Here is an 18,718-nt window from a genome sequence, read left to right on the forward strand (position 1 = left end):
AAGTAAATAGTCCAAACTATGTGTCAAAGTTAAATTTATGTACTGATTGTTATTGATAAACAACATCAATTCAACTTTACTTATGTGCAAACTCATATAACTGCTGCTTTGATCCCAATCATTCAGATCTTTGGGGATCTGTCCCTTGGATTTTTGTTGATGGTTATATATATATATATATATATTTTATGACTTCACTTGTTTTAATTGGATATTCCCCCTGTTTAATCCGGTTCAATAATGCTTATACTAAAAGACAGTTGGAAAAAAAAAAATATATAAGCCTTTCAAACAGATTGGGGGGATGAGTACAAACCTACGTATAAACACTTGGCAATATCTTCAGACACCTTTGTCCTCACACACATCAACAACATGCCAAAGCAGAAATAAAATATTTGTACATCACATAAATGGGCTTAACTCTTTTGTCACGATCAAACGTTACCTATAAACTTTGGTGGGACTCTTTTGGTACTTTTGCAGACACCATAAACTACCATGACCCGTACTTGAATACAAATTTCCTTTTGAGTTGCTCTGAACAGGTTACGTGATTACACGCAATAAATCAAAAGCCCGGAGAGTGAGATAACCATTGGAAGAACAAAATTGTTATTCGGCTTCCAAAACCCGGCTGAAGAAGAGTTTTGATTAGCTGGTGGCAGTGCTGTAGTACTAGTTTCGAGCAAATTTTCATCAACGCTGCATATATTAATAATCAAGTATTTTATATGCACAGCTTTGTAAAACTAGATATTCTTTATTATTGAAAAAATAGTTTGAATGATACCTTAGCGCTAAACGGTTTTTGGATCTTTCAAGCAATGTTGGTGGTAGCGGACCATCAAATTTGTTTCCTTTTAAATTTCTGGTGAAGGTGAGAAATTGAAACACAGTTAAGTGATCAATCATTCAATGAGAAAGTATTAGTGATCACACTACATTAATACTTACAAAACCTTCAAGAATTCCAATCCAGCTAAAAATTCAGGCACGGTCCCGCTTAGGTTGTTGTTTGATAGATCTCTTAAACAATAAAAAAAATCATAGTTGGGTCATTTTTTTTTTTTTTACCAAAATGAAACTAACAAGGGAGGAATTCTTTATTATTTGCACTATGAGAGACTTACAAATATTCTAACGCTGACAAATTGGCAATGTGTAGAGATATTTCCCCATCTAGTCCTTTTGAGGACAAGTCCCTATAAACAATGATAACAAAATTTGTATATGAAAAAAAATTGATGGTATGCGTAATTAATTAATGAAGTAATGAACCATACAAAGATGTAATTATTGGTTTCTCAAAGCCTCTGTAACTGCAATTAAGACCATCCCACAAGTAATTTTCCGGGGCACATGGATCTCCTTGCCAATTTTGTATCGTTATTCGGTACTCTGCCTTGATATCCAAAATTGCATCACCTGATCATATAATTGGAAGATGTTAGAAATAAATGAAAGACTATTGCAATCACACTATTATTCCTCAAAATATTGATCAACATACATACCATCTGTTTTAAATGTCTCGAGTCCCGAGGTCTCTTGCTGTCGATGGATTTCCAAGGCATTGATAAGCGGTGGCAGCGTCGCGTTTCCTGTATTGTTAAACCATATAGAGATCTTTCCGTCGTCATCCGGTAATGTTCCTGTGGCCAACGATGGAGCCAGAAAGAAAATTTAGGAAGAAATATTAAAAACTAAACTTTTAAAATGGTAAAAGAAAATGAATTTTTGAGAGGTTTGAAATATTTTCATATAAAAATTTGGGTAAAATTTATAATTATTAAACAGTTAAAAGAGAGAAATTTATCGGATAAATAAAAAATAAAAGGTTAATAAAATACACACAAAAAAAAAAACTAGAGGGGACAGTTACAGATTTTATTACATAAATAAAAAGGAAGAAAAAAAATATACCAATCATTGATACCCTGCTGTTTAAAGTGGATTACTATCCTTCCATGAGCTTTAAATATATTATAAAATTGATTTTGTGCTTTATTAAGTTTTTGAGGATGATTCTAGCATAAAAGTAAAGGAAATATACATCGATTTAAAAATGAAGGGTACGACTGAAATTTAATAGCACGTCAATTAAACGAACTGTCATGAAAGAAACAAAAGGAAACATGTATTAATAAGAAATGAAAAAAAAAAAGTTGATCATGATTACCTCCTGTGCTTGTGCTGTGTATCGTGTTTGTGTCGAAGTCGGGACTGAAGGGTCCGAACCAGAACTTATCGTTGATGGAAATGTTGAACATTCTGGTCTGGTTGGGCTTGAGCTTTACCAGCTCTGCAAAGTGGATAAAGAATAAATATCGGGTGGTCATGTTTAGGCGGTTCCAGAAAATGCCCATGTTGTCTAGGCTCTTTTGCGTATATGCTGTTTTCAGGGCATCGAACGGTAATTTGAAGCTGTTCTGGGAATAGTTCTCCGTTTCAAAAGAGGTATTCAGTGGTGTCCAGTCCTTTGTATCGAAGGCTGACCAGATTCGGTCATAAATATCACCTTTATACCTGCATATATTAATATGTCATATTTTTATATTTTATACTAATTTCCCTAGATTAGATAAAATAATTTTTTTAGAGTCCATTAGATAAATAGCCGCATTTACAATTTGACACTGTTAAATAGCTAATATTTTGTAAATTTTAGGTAAATATCTATTTTTATATATTTATAGACGTAAATTTTAAGTAAATAGTCACTTTCATTTATTAGGCTACATCATCTTTATGACTATTTAGCTAAGATTTACGAAACGTTAGTTTATATAATAATTTCAAACGTTTTAACTGGCTATTTCCCTAATTTTTTTTTTTTTTAAAATAACTTAATAACTATCTTCAATCAAAATTATAGTATTATATTCTAAATATTTAAATATTAAAAAGAGTACAGAAGATAAATAATCATATGAAATGTTGGAAATTGTCATATAGCTAACGTTTCGTAAATTTTTTATAAATAACCACCGGCAATTATTTATACCGCTGAAAATGCGTAAATACCCACCGGAACTTCCCGCCTCAAATATGAATAATTATTAGATATGTACGTATTTTCTATGGTGTAAATAATTACTAATGACTATTTATCAAAAATCTACTAAACGTTGCTTAACTAGCAATTTTTTCATTTTTGATGGCTTAGTTAGATAATTATTTGTATTAAAAATTTAGTACAACTTGTGTCTTACTTGGTAGGATGCGTGTTATCTTAATTTGAACTCTTTAATATATATTAGATAATTATATAAAAAAATTAACAAAAACAACAAGATGTCTAACTTGGTCATACGTCTAGCTCTTTGTTAGTGCTGTACTAATCAACCGTTGGCATCCTATCTCTATTTTATTTATTTACTTTTTGCTGCTGAGTTTGAACGTAGTAAAGCTTATTTCCTTCTCATATTGTGTGAAAACTATATGTTTGACCATATGTAGTAAGTCTTTAACTATTCATTAAATTTTTTAAATGAAGTAAAGTGTCGTTTGGCAACTTTTTAGTCTACTTATTTATATTAGTATTTAATTTTAAACAAAGATGAAATGTTCAGCGTGTACTTTTTTTTTCTTTTTCTTTTTTAAATGAAAAAGAAAACGATGATATACCCTGTAAATGAGGTGATTCTTCTTAGATTAGTTTTTGAAATCATAAGATATATTTATGCTATAATTGAAAGTTAACACATCCTACTCTAATTACTTAGCAAAAGAGCGAAGCTAACCTCACCGATCGATTAGACTTCATACCAAAATCGAAGCGACTATAGAGCAACAGAGATGTTCCAACTTGACTCACGTAGGACGAATTGTCGACGGGCCTGAGCTCCAACGCAGATATGAACGGAGTACCCGAGCCAGTGTTCACAAGACACACGTGTACACGTTCTGACGATGGCACGTACGCGATTTCTTTGTTGACGATAGCATCAGCGGTCACGATCTCCACAGTGTCCCAAAAGTTTACTCCAATGTGCAAGTCAAACATCGGAAATTGTTCTACGCCATCGTAGTTTCCGTACATAAATCGTGCTCGGATCAAATACCGAGAGCCTATCTTGCCTGTGGGTTCGAGTGTGTAACAGTTTCTGGTTCCTTCAGGGAAGCTTCGAACGTTCCAAAGCTGTTGTTCGTCGGTTTTTGACTTGTACGTATCTGAAACTTCTTGGCTCTCTCCGCTGTCCGTGAATTTTGTGTCGGAGAGGTAATCGATGCCGGTTTTTTCGTCCGTGTAAATTGATTCTGATGATCCACAGTCTATACTGACGAAACCTGAAAGAAAAGGTAAGATAGATATTTAAAAATTGATTGTTTGATGTTGTTGTTGAGATGTAAACACTAGGTTCGTCGTTTAATTTAATTAGTTAAACCTGCTTGATTCTGAGCTTGCACAGGAATTGAGAGAAGCAAAACACTTAAATTCAGTAATATTGCATAGAACAAGTACTTAGGCATAGTCATGTCTAGCGAAAGGTTATCACTGTGAAGACCAAGGCTTGGTAGTTTTCCGTTTATAGAGTGATTTTATCTGTTGTAGAAAGAAGAAGAGATTTTTCTTTATTGGAACTAGTTTTTGACTCGGTTTTTCCTTCTCATATCATATATGGACAGAGCAATAAAACAGGATAAGAAGAATTGGAGATGGAAGAAAACTATTTTTCAACTGCTATCTTTATTTTAATTGTGAATTTTAAAATGCTATATAAGAAAAAGGGGCTTAATGAATGAAAAGTCCTATTGTGAATATAAAAATAAATAAGAAACTCGTTGATTCGCCAATTAACTTGTCCAAGTTAAAATTAAAAAAAATTGTGTTATTGAAGTATAATATTATTAAATAATGTTTGTTTTATATTTATAATTTTTTTTAGAATTGTAAATTCTGATTTGAGATTATTTTCCTTGAAATTGTAGTGTAAAAGTTGAATAGAGGCCTAAACAGGTTGTTTTTTTTTTTTTTAATTTTTTTTAGGGTAATAATATAACCATAACTTAAAAACACTATTTAGGATAAAAGTTATTAAACACAATATCTTTTTGGGTCCATTAGGTAAATAATTGCTAAATAGTCAATGTTTCGTAAATATTAGGTAAACAACTACTTCCATATATTTACAGGCGTAAATTTTACGTAAATAGTCACTTCCATTTATTAAATCAAGTTATCTTTATGACTATTTACCTAAGATTTACGAAACGTTGACTATATAACAATTCCAAACGTTTTAATTGACTATTTAACTAATTTTTTTTTTTTTTTTGGCGATTATTGTAAAGAAAACACTATTAAATATAATTTCCACACTAAAATGATAACTATTGAGATCAACTGTTAAAAATATAAACATTGTCTGGGTGTCAACTTCTAACTTTTGTTACACTTGTGATTCGATTCATAAGCTACTTAACTTTGTTCCTATAGTAACTCAGAAAAAATGGAGGGCTTTTTTAATAGGATAAAGAAAGGAAGATTTGGGTTAAGTTTTAGATATTGGTGAGAATGTCTACCAACTAATTACGCATTGATAATTATAAACGAAATATTCCTAATTTCGGTCAACTAGTTAAAATTAATCAAATTGCATATTTTAAAATAATAGAGCTAATGAAGACACGTCAGCAGACTCTTATTAGAGTTAATGTAACCTTGTATAGTGATTAAGTTAGCGATATGTGGTTAGGAGTACTTAGTTAGGTTAACCGATATACTTAATCACATGTGTAACAGAATTGAACGATTTGGTCAAGCAGTTGGAAGACGAGGCTTTCCCTCTCCCAACTGAAGTCTCTCTCTAAGAATCTTTCATAAAACATTCTGAATACTTCAAAGTCTATTGATTATTATACATCCATCGACTTTCCATCCAAATGTTAGACTATACGTCGGTATATGTTGTGAATATTCCACCTTATTATACTCTATCAGATGAACTACTTCTAATGACGAACATCACTAACCACATACATATATAAACGACATTTTTGGTTTAAAGAAGTCAATACAAGATATCGATCGTTAGGCATGTAAGAATTAGCCAAAATTATATATTACGTATGTCCACCAATTTCTTGTATAGTATCTATTATGGTCATTTGCTTTGCCACTTGCATTATCAAAAGAAAAACTAGTCGGACTAAACCACTTAAACATCAGTATAACAATCTAGCCAACGTTTCACCTAAGTTTCAAGTTTAGCTACGAATGATGACGTGACTTTATTCATTTAACAAATTACTAGATTATCCTCAATTAAAATAAGCTAACACCAACATGTAGCTAACATTTTGATCGGTCAAATAATACAATTAATGCACGTAAACCTTTTCTTTTTTTTTTTTTTTTAAATAATACACGTCATTTTTTAATAGTTTAATTAGTTGATTTGAAAAGGACATTCAAATCTGCGTAATCTATGTAAGGTAAGAATTCTTGGGTTAATTTTAGTTAATTTCCGTTTATTTTACACGTGATAAATTTTGGTTGGCTGAAATGTTGACTAGTAGTTGGTTGTTTTTCTTGGGCTAATTTCAGTTAATTTCCATTTATTTTACACGCGATAAGTTTTGGCTGGCTGAAACGTTGGTTAGTAGTTGCTTTCTATGATTTATGTCACATAAGGGTATTTTCGATATTTTCTAATTATTTTTGTAAATGCTAGATTATAAAATTTACCAATCGCTGATTACATCCTTAAAACCATGTTTGAAATTGGCTACATTGTTAGATTACTCTTATCAAAATTGAGATACGAGGAATACGTTTAGGGTTTTCTTATTTTTATTTTTTATTTATGCATCAAAGACATTTCATTGAAAATAAAATGCTACTAATGAGAAAAATACAGCGAAATAAAATATCAAATTAATTAAATCGACTAGACAAGCCGAAGGTATCGCTTGAAAACCACCAAATTAGCCATGCAAGAGTAGGGCCCCGTCGCCATCTTGGCACTTCCCTCTCTGCTCAGAGTTGTAGAAGACGTTACACAAAACGGGGCCCTCAACGCAGTTTTTCAACGTCGTGCCTCAACTCGTAGGGCCCGGCCCTCCGCTCGGAGAACCCTGGAAAGCTCGGCTGGTGAAAGTTCCCCCGGTGGACCCTGCCCATGGTCGTATTGGCACGCCTGTCATACAGAACGACTCCGTCAGGGAAGCTCATGGTGCTCCACTTCCTTTGCTGGCCGGAGATGTTCTGGTAAAGGATATTCACCCCTGGTTAACCCTGTGACGGCGTCCAAAACCTAGGGGGTTGAGTGATACATTTAGTTATCAATTCAATAACAACACACACACACACGCACACACACACATATCCTCACTGTTGATTATAAATCCGGTACAAGGTTATTAAATTTAAAAACCAACTTAAGCAATTTTAAAAAGCATACACACTACAACAAAAGTCGGGAACAACCTCAAACTTTTATAGCCACGACATTATACGTTAAAGCCGTGACTGGTTTCAGTTATTCATTTAGGTAGTCCAATCTTCGCGCTTATAATTTGGAGATTTTTACATATTGTATAACGGCCTACAACCGCTAACATAGCCGTGACTAGAGACGAGGATAACATCACTATAAACACCCTTCTTTCTCGTTTCCTTTCTTATTCACAGTTCATAAAATCTCGACTCTTTCTCTCTCTCTCTCTCTCTCTCTCTCTCTCTCTCTCTCGTCATCTCTCTCTTAAATCACCGCGACCACCACTCTTCCAAGAGACGATGACCACCACTCCGCCAATCACGATAAATTCCAATATCACTAAGCCTAAAATTCAAATTTATCGCTGAAAACTTAAATGCTAACCTTGATTGGTTGAAATTAATGATCGATGGTTGATAAATGGTAAAGCAGCAAGATGAGTTTGACGGTTTATCAATAGAAGAAGAGAGAGGGAGAGAAATTATCACATTTGCTGAAGGGGAGAGAAGAGAGAAAAATAACACACTAGTATTGAAGAGAGGTGAAGATTAAGGGGAAATGAGAGATTGGCGTTAAAATTTAATAAGATGGCAAGACAGTCTTTACACATACACATTGAACAAATGTCGTTACATATAAAAAAAAATTAGCCCATGGTTTTGATATTAGTTTGCAAAACATGATTAGAAATTGCCTAGACTAGGAGTGTTTTGAGCAACATTTTCATTTTCCTACTATATTAAAAAATTTATAAAACTAAAACTACTTGTCATACACTTGTCTGTCTGTACTATTACCTAATTGCCCTTCACTTCCTAATTGTTTCTCTTCCCACCCCTTTCCTCCCCACTCAACCGCCACTTCCTTCACTTCTCCACTTCATTTTTTCTCTTCTCCATTTCTCTTCTTCTCCACATTCCTGCAGACCCATTTCGGCATTCTTTCTACCACGACACCACCACAAAATGCCGGGGAACAACTAAAAAAAATTAATTTCTTTTTTCCTATTTCTCATAACATTCTAGACACCCAACGATTTCCATTTTCATTTTTGTAAAACTCATTTCCTAACCCATTTCCTAACTCGAACACCACTCCCTAAATCTCGCCGGCGGAGATCTTTATTTACATTGTACGTGTCTCCATTTCTCCGAAATAACGAAGACTTGCCCTCCCCCAAAATATGCAAATGCTAAAAACCGGACGAAGTCGCAATTGGCAGAATATTCAGCACACCGGGTTGCAAGCTCTTCGCCAAACGAGCCACCATTTGCGACGAAGAAGGTTCAAACAAAGGCTGATCCAAAGAAACTCCAGAATGGTAAGATTTTTCGTTATAAATCTATTACTTGTCGATATTAAACCCATATTCATAATGGTTTTTAGGTAAAAGATTTGCAATTTTTAGTGACAAAAGTGTCACTAAATCCCCAAACCTTTGAAGTTTCGGTTATGTGTCACAGACCAAGTGACACTGTTGTGTCATTAAAACTTGCAAATTTTTGAAGCTTCGGTTACGTGTCACAGACTAAGCGACACTGTTTGTACTTAATCTCTAAAGATTTGCAAGATTTAGTGATACTTCTGTAACTAAATCTCCAAACTTTTGAGGTTTAGTTACATGCCACAGATTTAGTTACAAGTCTCACTAAATTGTCAAGTGTTTTACTTTTAGTTAACTGTTGTCACTAAATTATAAAATGTCACTAGATATATAACTGATTGATTGTGGTTTTTATGTTCAGATATTGTGGCGGTACGTGACCGATGAGTCAATCACTCAATTTAATTTTAATTTCCTTGGGAACGTGGAAGGTTTCAAAGAACAAGTTGGAATGACGAACGAGCAGTTGTTCAAGGATTCGTGCTTTGGACAATATCTGTCTATGCCTACGATCATACGGCCTTCAAAGCTCATAAGCAACCTTATGTTGAGGACCAGGTACTTTGAGGGAAAATCCCCAATCATCTGACAAATTCCTCATCGAGATTGAAAAAACTCCGAGGGATTGAAGCTGGACAACGAGTACGACTTCAAGGGGATGAAGTATACTCACTTCCGGGAAAAATACCTCTACCTCGAGACGTTTTAGAAAGGGGGCACTCGTCTCACGAGGCAATATCTCTGCTTTGAGGATTGGGGGACGATGTGAAGCGATTTTGCTTCCTTATTTTCCACTTCTTGTACAACGTTCTCCTTTCAGGGTAACCTATACTGGCGATGTCGACTCACTCGTACATCATGATGGTGGATGACCTTGAGGCATTTAATGCCTTCCCTTGGGAAAATGTTGCATGAGATTACTTTATGGCGGGTGTAAAGACATTTGCGATGAAGGCCAAGAGCAAGCCCAGAGCCAAGTCGAAGGTGCATCTCCTCGGATTTTCACACTCGCTCCAGGTGTGGGCGTATCAGTGCATCCCAAAACTTTGCGAGATAGCTTTATGTACTGCACTCAAAGAAGCTGCGAGACCATTGATTTTCAAATGGTCATCCAATTCCAAAGCGTCTGAGTCTGCCATCCAAGCAATCCGGCTTCATGAGGTGGATTTCAGAGCATTTGGAAGTGATCCGACGCTTGATGAGCCTTCTCAACCAAGTCGAGATTTCCTCATGGGGCCTTCCTCCACCAAGTCAAGATCAGGAACAACATCCTCAAAGAATGAGGTAACTAATTGGTCCATGTTAGTTACAAGTTTGTCGCTAAACTACCTTATTTAGTGACAAGTGTGTCACTAATTCATTTAATCTGCCTCAGATTAGTGACAAGTTTGTCACAAAAATAGTTACTAACTTATCATAGACTACCTTTTGAGAAGATTAGTGACAAACTTGTATCTCATTTAGTGACAAGCTTCTGTATTAGTGACAAATTTTGTGTTTTAATCCCTTTCAAGAGAGATTGACTAGCCTGAAAATGTCATTCTTCAATTCACCAAGACTCATCTTCAGGAGTGGAGGCAGATGGGGATGAGTCAGAATCGTGTACTCAAGTGGTGTGTAGTCAAATGCAAGCTCGGTTCGAGCACTATATGTCGGCGGCATGTGACTCACTGAAGACGTCTCGGACTTTCACGCATAGTCATGGTAAGGGAATGCCTGAGGTCACATTCAACGGGGTTATCAATATTCCAGACTCACCGGTCAAAAGCGGGTTAGGATGAGCTCCGAGATATATACTCCAACAGTTCCAATGGTGTACACAAAGTTCAATACCAGAGTGGCCAAACCCGCTAAGAATCCCCACTCGGACCCTAAGGCGATCCCGTCAGATTTCGATGTCGCGGCCATGGAAGATTGGATGAATCAAGGCATTAAGAAGTAAGTATAATTTTGTATGTTTGATATGCTGTCTTCTATTGAGTGCGCGTTAATATTCTTTTTTTCTTTGTGTGTAAAACAGGAGAAAAGAATTCATGTACGATAAGACAAATGAGAGGCTACATCGGAGATCAAATTTTCAGGTAGTAATCACACGTTCAAAGACATTGTTTGTACTTTAGTTTCATTACAGAGGATCACCAGGCTGAGGATCACTCTATATATGAGTCAAACAATAGTTTAGTTTCCCACGACGGAAATAAACACAACCAACAATATGATTTTTTCAGTAAAAGAAATTACATGGCACAACAAATATCAGGCAGTAATAAGTAATGACTACTGAATGCAAGGGGAAAAATTACAGCAAAAAATATCCGGCAATAGACACAATGAATGTGAAGAGCTGTTTCTTTCCAAGAGAATTTGCAGTTGAATGCGTTGGTGAAGATGTTGGAGAAGTTTCATTAATTCCAATTAAACTCCCATCAGCACTGCAACACAAAAAACACAATTGGTATATTATATATTTAACGTTGTTTTCTCTTAAAAATGAAAAGAGATATTTTGAGATGTTCAATCAAGGACATTGTTATTGGTATAAGGCTAACCTTAGTGATAGTTCACTATTTTTCGATCTTTCAAGAAGTGCAGCTGGAACTGAACCCGTGAGCTTGTTTCCTTTTAAATTCCTGAGAATTGGAATACAAAATATTTACAAATTATCTTGCATGCATGTAAAATGTCCAAGAATAATTTATAATATGAGTAGCTAAAAACTTACAAAACCCTCAAGGATGAAAGCTCAGCTAAAAACTCCGGCACTGTCCCATTAAGGCTATTATTTGATAAATCTCTGGAAGCAAAAAGAGAGTTATTAATTTCTTATCTCGGTTAGACGCTGACTTTTACGCAATCTTATCAATCCTCTGATCAGTTGGCAATAACATGCTATCGCATCAATGTAAGCACTTACAAATACTCTAACATAGTCAGTTCCGAAAAATACGACGATATCTCTCCCTCAAGTCCACTTGAAGACAAGTCTCTGCGTACATAATAGACTTTTTTCATTAGAAAAAAAAGCGGAACTTACGGGCACACAAAAAATAGATTAGAAAGTACGTGTGCTTACAATGATATTATTCTAGGCGTGTCATTGTCGTTGTAAGAGCAATTGAGGCCATCCCAAACGTATTCAATAGGGGCACAAGGATCTCCTTGCCATGAGATTCGGTTCACTTCATATACGGATTTGATGTTCGTTATAGCCTCCACTGCATATATAGATACGCGTTACATAAAATATTTGCAGTTTGGCTAAAATTAGTAATTAGTTTATCTACCATATCAAGCTTTGGTGATTATTTTTCTAGAAAATTAACCTAAGACCCTAAGCATTTAGCTTTATAATTGCTATTTTCTAATTTTCTTTCATAAATTGAATCATTCCGAAATATAATTACCATCTGATTCATTTGTTTGAAGTTGTGGAAGGTCCTTGAGCTCGTAAATCTCCATGGCATTTATAAGCGGTGCTAAGGTAGAGTTTACGGTTCTATTTAGAGCGAACCCAAGCTTTCCATCAATGGGCATACTTCCTAAGCGGCTGTAAATTGTGTCGCAGTTCAAGAATGCAGGAGAAAGCGGTCCGTACCAAGCCAGCCCGTTGATTAGTATGTCAAACTCTCTAGTATCGTTCTTTCCAAGCTTCACGAGCTCGGAAAAGTGAAAGAAGAATAAATATCTAGAACCGATATTTAGTACGCCATCACTCCACGAGCCAGACAGAGTAATGCCAGTTCTGTTTTTTGTGTAAGCTGTGCTCAGCACAGAGACCGGTACGGCATAGGTGTTCTGCGTTATAGTCATATCATTTGAAGAGGTTTTCAATGGAGTCCACACATCTATCCTGATTGGGCGCCACAGCCGATCATATATATCGTCTTTGTACCTATAACGCAGCATTCATGGCCACAATAAAATAATGATTTTTCTAAGATTTATACCATCTTTTGTATATAAAACTAGTAATCGCACCAGTACCTTAAGGCCTTAATTTAAAACTACTCTAATGATCAAGGTTGTTTTGGAAACATTTTTTTTCATACAAAGCTTCGAATGTCATAGAAAAGTTGAGGATGAGTCAGTGTAACAGTAAGCAATAAAGTTAATATTTGGTATATTGGAAGATAAGAAAAAATAAAATAAATACTACACAGGCTAAGAGAAGGATACCTCATGAAATCAGTGTCGTTTGAATTGAAGTTGAGTCGCTGAAAGAGTTGTAGCCCTGATCCGGGCTCAGTTACATAAGTTTCGTTGAGCAAAGGCCTCAATTCCAACACCGATATAAACGGGACACCGAGGCCTGTTTTGACCAGACAAACATCCACGTAATCCAACGAAGGAGCGTGTATGATCTCTTTTGTCTCTATGATATCTACATCGGTGATTGACACGGTGTCCCATAGGTCGACACCGATATACAAGGCAAATGATGGACGCAAACCTTCTTTGTCGTAGTTTCCGTACAGAAACCTCGCTCGGATCAAGTACCTTGTTTGCTTTCCCATTGAGGGTCTTAGGGTGTAACAGTTTCGCTTCCCGTCCGGGAAGCTTCGAACACTCTCGAACTGTTTTTCAGTGATGTTTGTTTTGTATTCTGTGGCAATTTCGTAATTTACTCCACTCGACGTGAAGGTATCATCCGAGACATAAGTGATCCCTGACGATTCGTCGATGTAGCTTGTGGCCTCAGATGAACCGCAATCTATACTAATGAAGCCTGAAAAAAAATATTGTGATGAATTTATTAGTTGATATGTATGAGTGTTTATGAAATAAATTTTCTCAACATTAGTTCACATTTTATAGTGAAATAGCCACTTGAGTGTGTTGAGTACATATTCACAATTGAATGTAATAAGTTGGTTTACCCTTAAGTATAGTTGTTTCTATTGTGAAATCTTGGCATTTAGTAAGAAAAAAAAAATTATTTTCAAAATAACTAGATTGCTAGAGTGACGTGATTGAAAAAAATATTAAAATTTAAACATAAGCTTATTTCGAACCTCTTTGATCTTGAGCCCGAGCAAGCAGAGAAGAGATTAGCACGAATGCACATATGGAGACGAAATATTTTGACATGACTATCTATTAATGAAAACCTGGATAAGGGATTTGAAATTATAGATAAGAAATGTTGTTATGTACAATGATTTATGAACTTTATATACAGTTATACAAATAGCTAGTCACCGGGATTTTTTTTAATGTTATTTATTTAGTATTTGACCCAAAAACATCCTAAGCTGTAATTGTTGTACTTGGTACTAATTTATCAGCAACTTGCCAAGGCATGTTGGGCAGCATGTTCTCTAGCGGCGGTAATATAGAAATTAAATATTTTTCATAATGGCCGGATATCAGGATTGACTTCGAATCATATGATTAAAAGCCAACCTCTTTTTTATTCTTTTTTATTTTTTATTTTTTTTTATTTTAGTCAATATTTGTCAAACTTTAGAAATATAACCAAACGGACTGGTAAGCAAAAAAAAGTTTGATTTACTCTTATCTATTAACAAATTCGTCACTTTCTCTCTCCTATTTTTTTTTCCTACACTTTTTTTTAATAAAAACTTCAAAAAACCATATCTATCTCATATGAACTCAAAATTGAGTGATTCCAAATCCTACGAATTTGTGACACTGATATCTTAAAAAATAGATCCATTGTGTTTGATGAAAAATCATGTTTAATGCCATAGATGTAGAAAAATCACGTTACTGCTTTAGATATGGAAATAACTGAAAATTTTCAGAAATCATCTGGAAATAAATGGAAACGTAAACATGATGCATTAAACATGATTTTTCATCACACACAATGGATCTGAAGATCTCGGCGCCACGAATCTGTAGGATTTGGATTCACTTAATTTCGAGTTCGTATGAGATAGATATGGATTTTTGAAGTTTTGGTGCAAAAAAAAATGTTTGAAAAAAAGTAAAAGAGAGAAAATGATGAATTAAAAAACAAGAGAGAGAAAATGAAAAAACGTTATATTTATTTAAGGACAAATATGGAATTTTAACCAATTACCTCTAGTGCCATCAAATATAATTGACTATTTTTCTAAAACTCTCCGAAAGTGGGCTAAATCTCAAACCTTGAGTCTAAGATGGCCTAATTAGTTACAAAATTCTATAGAAAAAGGTGTTTTTCATGCGCTTACTGAAAATTGTAACTGAAAAATAATAGAGCTAGAGACCTATAAGAGGAAGTTATTAGAACTTAAAATACGATTATTTGCACGTTGTTTAAAAAATATTGTACAAATGTTACGAGTATTGTTATGAAAAAGGGGTCTTTTGAGTACCACATTTCCACATTCTAAAAATATGAAACGGACGTGTTATGAATATTGTACAAATGTTGGCTTGATAAATATAACAAGGGTTATTTATATACATAAAATATTTTTATAAAACAAATAATACAAAACAGCTAGTCCCCGGGATTGATTCAAATGTTATTAATTAGTATTGACCTAAAATTATCCTAAGCTGTAATTGAACTCTTTGTACTAATTTATACATCAATTTGTCAGGCATATTTGATAGCGTGTTCTCCAGCTACGTGCTGACGAGTTCCATATTTTGAAAAAGTCTCGATCTATGCACAAAGTACAACAAAGGACAAAACCATAACTGATTATTTGTACCAAGAAAAGGTTAATTTAAGCAAATACAAAACAGACATGACTTAATATAAAAGAAGTGTTGAAAGAAAACAGGAAATAGGAAAGGAAAAGAAAACACCAGAGTGGTGTATATTATGTGCTTATACTTGGGATATAATAGGGGCAAGGAGACACAAACTGGTTGAAATTCTGATTAGTTGCAAAGGCAAGATGTCGCACACAATGTGATGACAATGTGTTCGACAACTTGCTTGAACACAGATATGGATAAACAACAAAAAGTGCAGTAAACAAAGTACACACGATATGGTTACCCAGTTCGGTGAAACACACCTACATCTGGGGGCACGCTGTCAGTGGAAAGGATTTTCACTATCTTGTAGTCAATAGTACACACAAGGTTATATCTGATTACAATCAACAAATCAATAAAACCTAGAGACTATTACTACCAGTGATCACCTAGACAGGGACTCCCCCTGAATTTGAGCTCCGTCTCAATTCCACTCTTCGAGCAACCTCCTGGCTCGGATGACCTTCAGTCTTCAGTGATACGTGGATCTTCAATCACGAAAAGCACAAGAACCCAACTCTCACATACACTCAATCTGTGGAAAAGTGTTTGAGAGAATACACCACTTAAAAACAAAACACACAGCCTCCCAGTCCGCCGGTCTTGCACGTCTAAGAGCTCTGAGTGTTTGATCAAAAGTGTCGAGGCTGCTAAGGGAGAGCGCATGGCTTTTATAGCAGCTGGACAATCCTGGAAGATATGTCGGGTTTCCTTACCCGGCCTCAAGCGAATATCACAAAATAAAAACTCCATCAAAGCGAATATCATGCAATGAAAACAGCAGCGAAAGATATCTTGCAATGAAGGCTCCAGCGAGGCAGATATCTTGTAATGAAGACAGCAGCGAGACAATAACACAGCAATAAGTCACCAGCAAAGCAATCTGTCAAAACTGGAAACTTGCCGGAAATACTGTCTGCACACACGAGGAAATATGTCAAACCAGAAGTGAAAACATAACACCCGACATCTTTCCATACCACTGGCACTAAAAAATAAAGCCAACAAAACAACGTATCAACACTGGTAACGAGGTAGAGCTGGGTCTAATAATTTATCATGATTCATCTACTCAATGATATGAAGGAAAAAAACATGACAGCATCTTATATAATCCGAATAAACTAAACCATGAATAAACTTTTTATTCCACAGGAAAAACACAAGAATAATATGAAATTTTGTTAAAATTAATTGTATGAATCAAGAGCAACATGAAAATTTTACCAACATGACAACATCTTATATATATAATAGGTGTCAAGATACTTGGATTTTTAGGTTCTAGTAATTAAAAAAGGGAGAATAATCTCGAAGTTTTCAAAAAAGAAAACGACCGCTGATTATATAGCAATGTAAAACTGTAAATATAACTATACATCTAATGAACCCTTATTATTATTATTATTATTATTATTATTATTATTATTATTATTATTATTATTATTATAAATAAACAGAGATTATAAAATCAGAATCAGTGTCAAACAAAATAAGTTATAGTCACTACAACAGACAATGAATGAAAAATCTAGAGAGTGGTACAACCATTAGAACAAAAAAATTAATTTTTGGCTTCCAGAACTTGGCTGAAGAAGAATTTTGATTTGAGGGCGGCGGTGCCACATTATTAGTTTCGAGCATGTCTTCATCGATGCTGAAGAAAATATTAACCAAGTGTTTTCAGGCATATACAATACAAGTACTGTAAATATCTTTAAAGCTAGATTTTCAAAATTAAAATTAAATGTCACAATGTTTGTTGCTTCTATTTCGAAAATGGAGGAAAATTAGACAGACACACACACACATATATATGCTCGGCTTGAATCATATCGAGAAAAATTAATACCTTAGCCATAATCCATTTCTCGATCTTTCAAGCAACGTTAGTGGTAGCGGACCGTCGAGGTTGTTTCCTTTTAAGTTTCTGGTGAAGTTGAAAATCGGAGAACTGCTAACTAATCAGTTGATCAATTTAATTAGATACACTATCGTGATACAATACTGAAGTACTTACAAAACCTTCAGGACCTCTAATCCAGCTAAAAATTCAGGCACGGTCCCACTTAGGCCGTTGTTTGATAGATCCCTGAAATAAACAAATAGAACGTATTTTTTCATATATTTTTTGCACAAATGAAAATAGCAAGGAAGGTGTTTCATTGTTTTCATATACATAGTGATAGGTGCGTTAATCACGCGTAAACTCCTATCTCCCGAGCTTAAATCCAACGAGTTCTCAAGGATTTTTATTATCTCTAGAGTGTTTTTGATGGATTTTCAGGTATATATGGGTTCTACTAGTGTTTAGAGTCTCAATATGGAAAAATAAGCTAATCGGAGTCAAAACGGAGCGAAAACGAAGAAAAGAAGCGAAGAAAACATATTTTCCAACTCCGCGCGCCGCGAGGTCCATTTCGCGCGCCGTGCGGAGTGGGAATTCTGCAGCAAAAGCCACAGAGTCGTACGCGCGAACCGCGCGGAAGCGAAATGAAGGACCGCGCGTCGCGCGGTCATCCTGACAGACTTCGTTAACTTCAATTTTTTTAGCGATTCTCAGCCATTGGATGAGATTTGAAGGCTTAGATTGCTCCGAAAACAAGCCCATTCAATCTTAAAAAGACAAATCTATTCAGAAGAAGGCATGCATGAAAGGATTTTTGAGGGAATCAACCAAGAACACTTTTTTTCATCTTTTAGTTTTTCTTCTTTTTTTGAAATTTTTCCAGCATTTTGTTCATACTTTGTAGCTCAAATTTGAAGACAAGGATTGAGTTGCTGAGTTCTACCATTGCTACGACCTTAAACAGTGTTCTATTCTCTATCTCTTATTTTTTTTTAATTCAAGTATGATGTCTTTTGCTTCATTGTTCTTGTGTGCATCTTTGTGTATGTTTATTGTCATAGTCATCAATATGACCTAATCTCATGTAGGGCTATGGTGTAGCGGGTTCATTACGATGTAGGATTCATGATATTAGAATTGTTAGTTTGTTGCTTTTCTCATCACTTTTACTTAATCCATAACTATGCTTAATGCTTGTATGAATGTCATGAACTCATGCTTGTTTTATGTTCAACTCTAATGCTTGAGAAAGATTAGGTTGTTGTGTTTTTGTGTGGATTACTAGAATTCATTCCTAGGCTAGATATAGCTAGGTTGTTT

General features: G+C 35.0%; 2 protein-coding genes across 2 annotated transcripts; both read right to left on the reverse strand.

Moving 5' to 3' along the window:
- Window positions 1-557: 557 nt before the first annotated feature.
- On the reverse strand, window positions 558-4,482 carry LOC149385844 (putative LRR receptor-like serine/threonine-protein kinase At1g07550). The gene is made up of 9 exons (XM_089626416.1): window positions 4,392-4,482; window positions 3,747-4,293; window positions 2,183-2,529; window positions 1,518-1,655; window positions 1,287-1,428; window positions 1,134-1,205; window positions 958-1,029; window positions 794-871; window positions 558-705 (listed from the first exon to the last, which is right to left on the reverse strand). The coding sequence occupies exons 1-9, from the start codon at window positions 4,480-4,482 to the stop codon at window positions 558-560; spliced, it is 1,635 nt and encodes a 544-aa protein (XP_089482542.1).
- A 6,646-nt stretch (window positions 4,483-11,128) lies between these two features.
- On the reverse strand, window positions 11,129-13,917 carry LOC149385845 (putative leucine-rich repeat receptor-like protein kinase At2g19210). Its single transcript, XM_089626417.1, has 8 exons — window positions 13,842-13,917; window positions 13,006-13,555; window positions 12,234-12,721; window positions 11,903-12,044; window positions 11,744-11,815; window positions 11,552-11,623; window positions 11,379-11,459; window positions 11,129-11,261 (listed from the first exon to the last, which is right to left on the reverse strand). The coding sequence occupies exons 1-8, from the start codon at window positions 13,915-13,917 to the stop codon at window positions 11,129-11,131; spliced, it is 1,614 nt and encodes a 537-aa protein (XP_089482543.1).
- Window positions 13,918-18,718: the final 4,801 nt, after the last annotated feature.

Source organism: Urtica dioica, chromosome 9, assembly GCF_054948205.1.
Source record: "Urtica dioica subsp. dioica isolate 48M chromosome 9, U.dioica_male_clone48M_v1_H2, whole genome shotgun sequence".
In the NCBI taxonomy this organism is placed as follows: domain Eukaryota; kingdom Viridiplantae; phylum Streptophyta; class Magnoliopsida; order Rosales; family Urticaceae; genus Urtica; species Urtica dioica.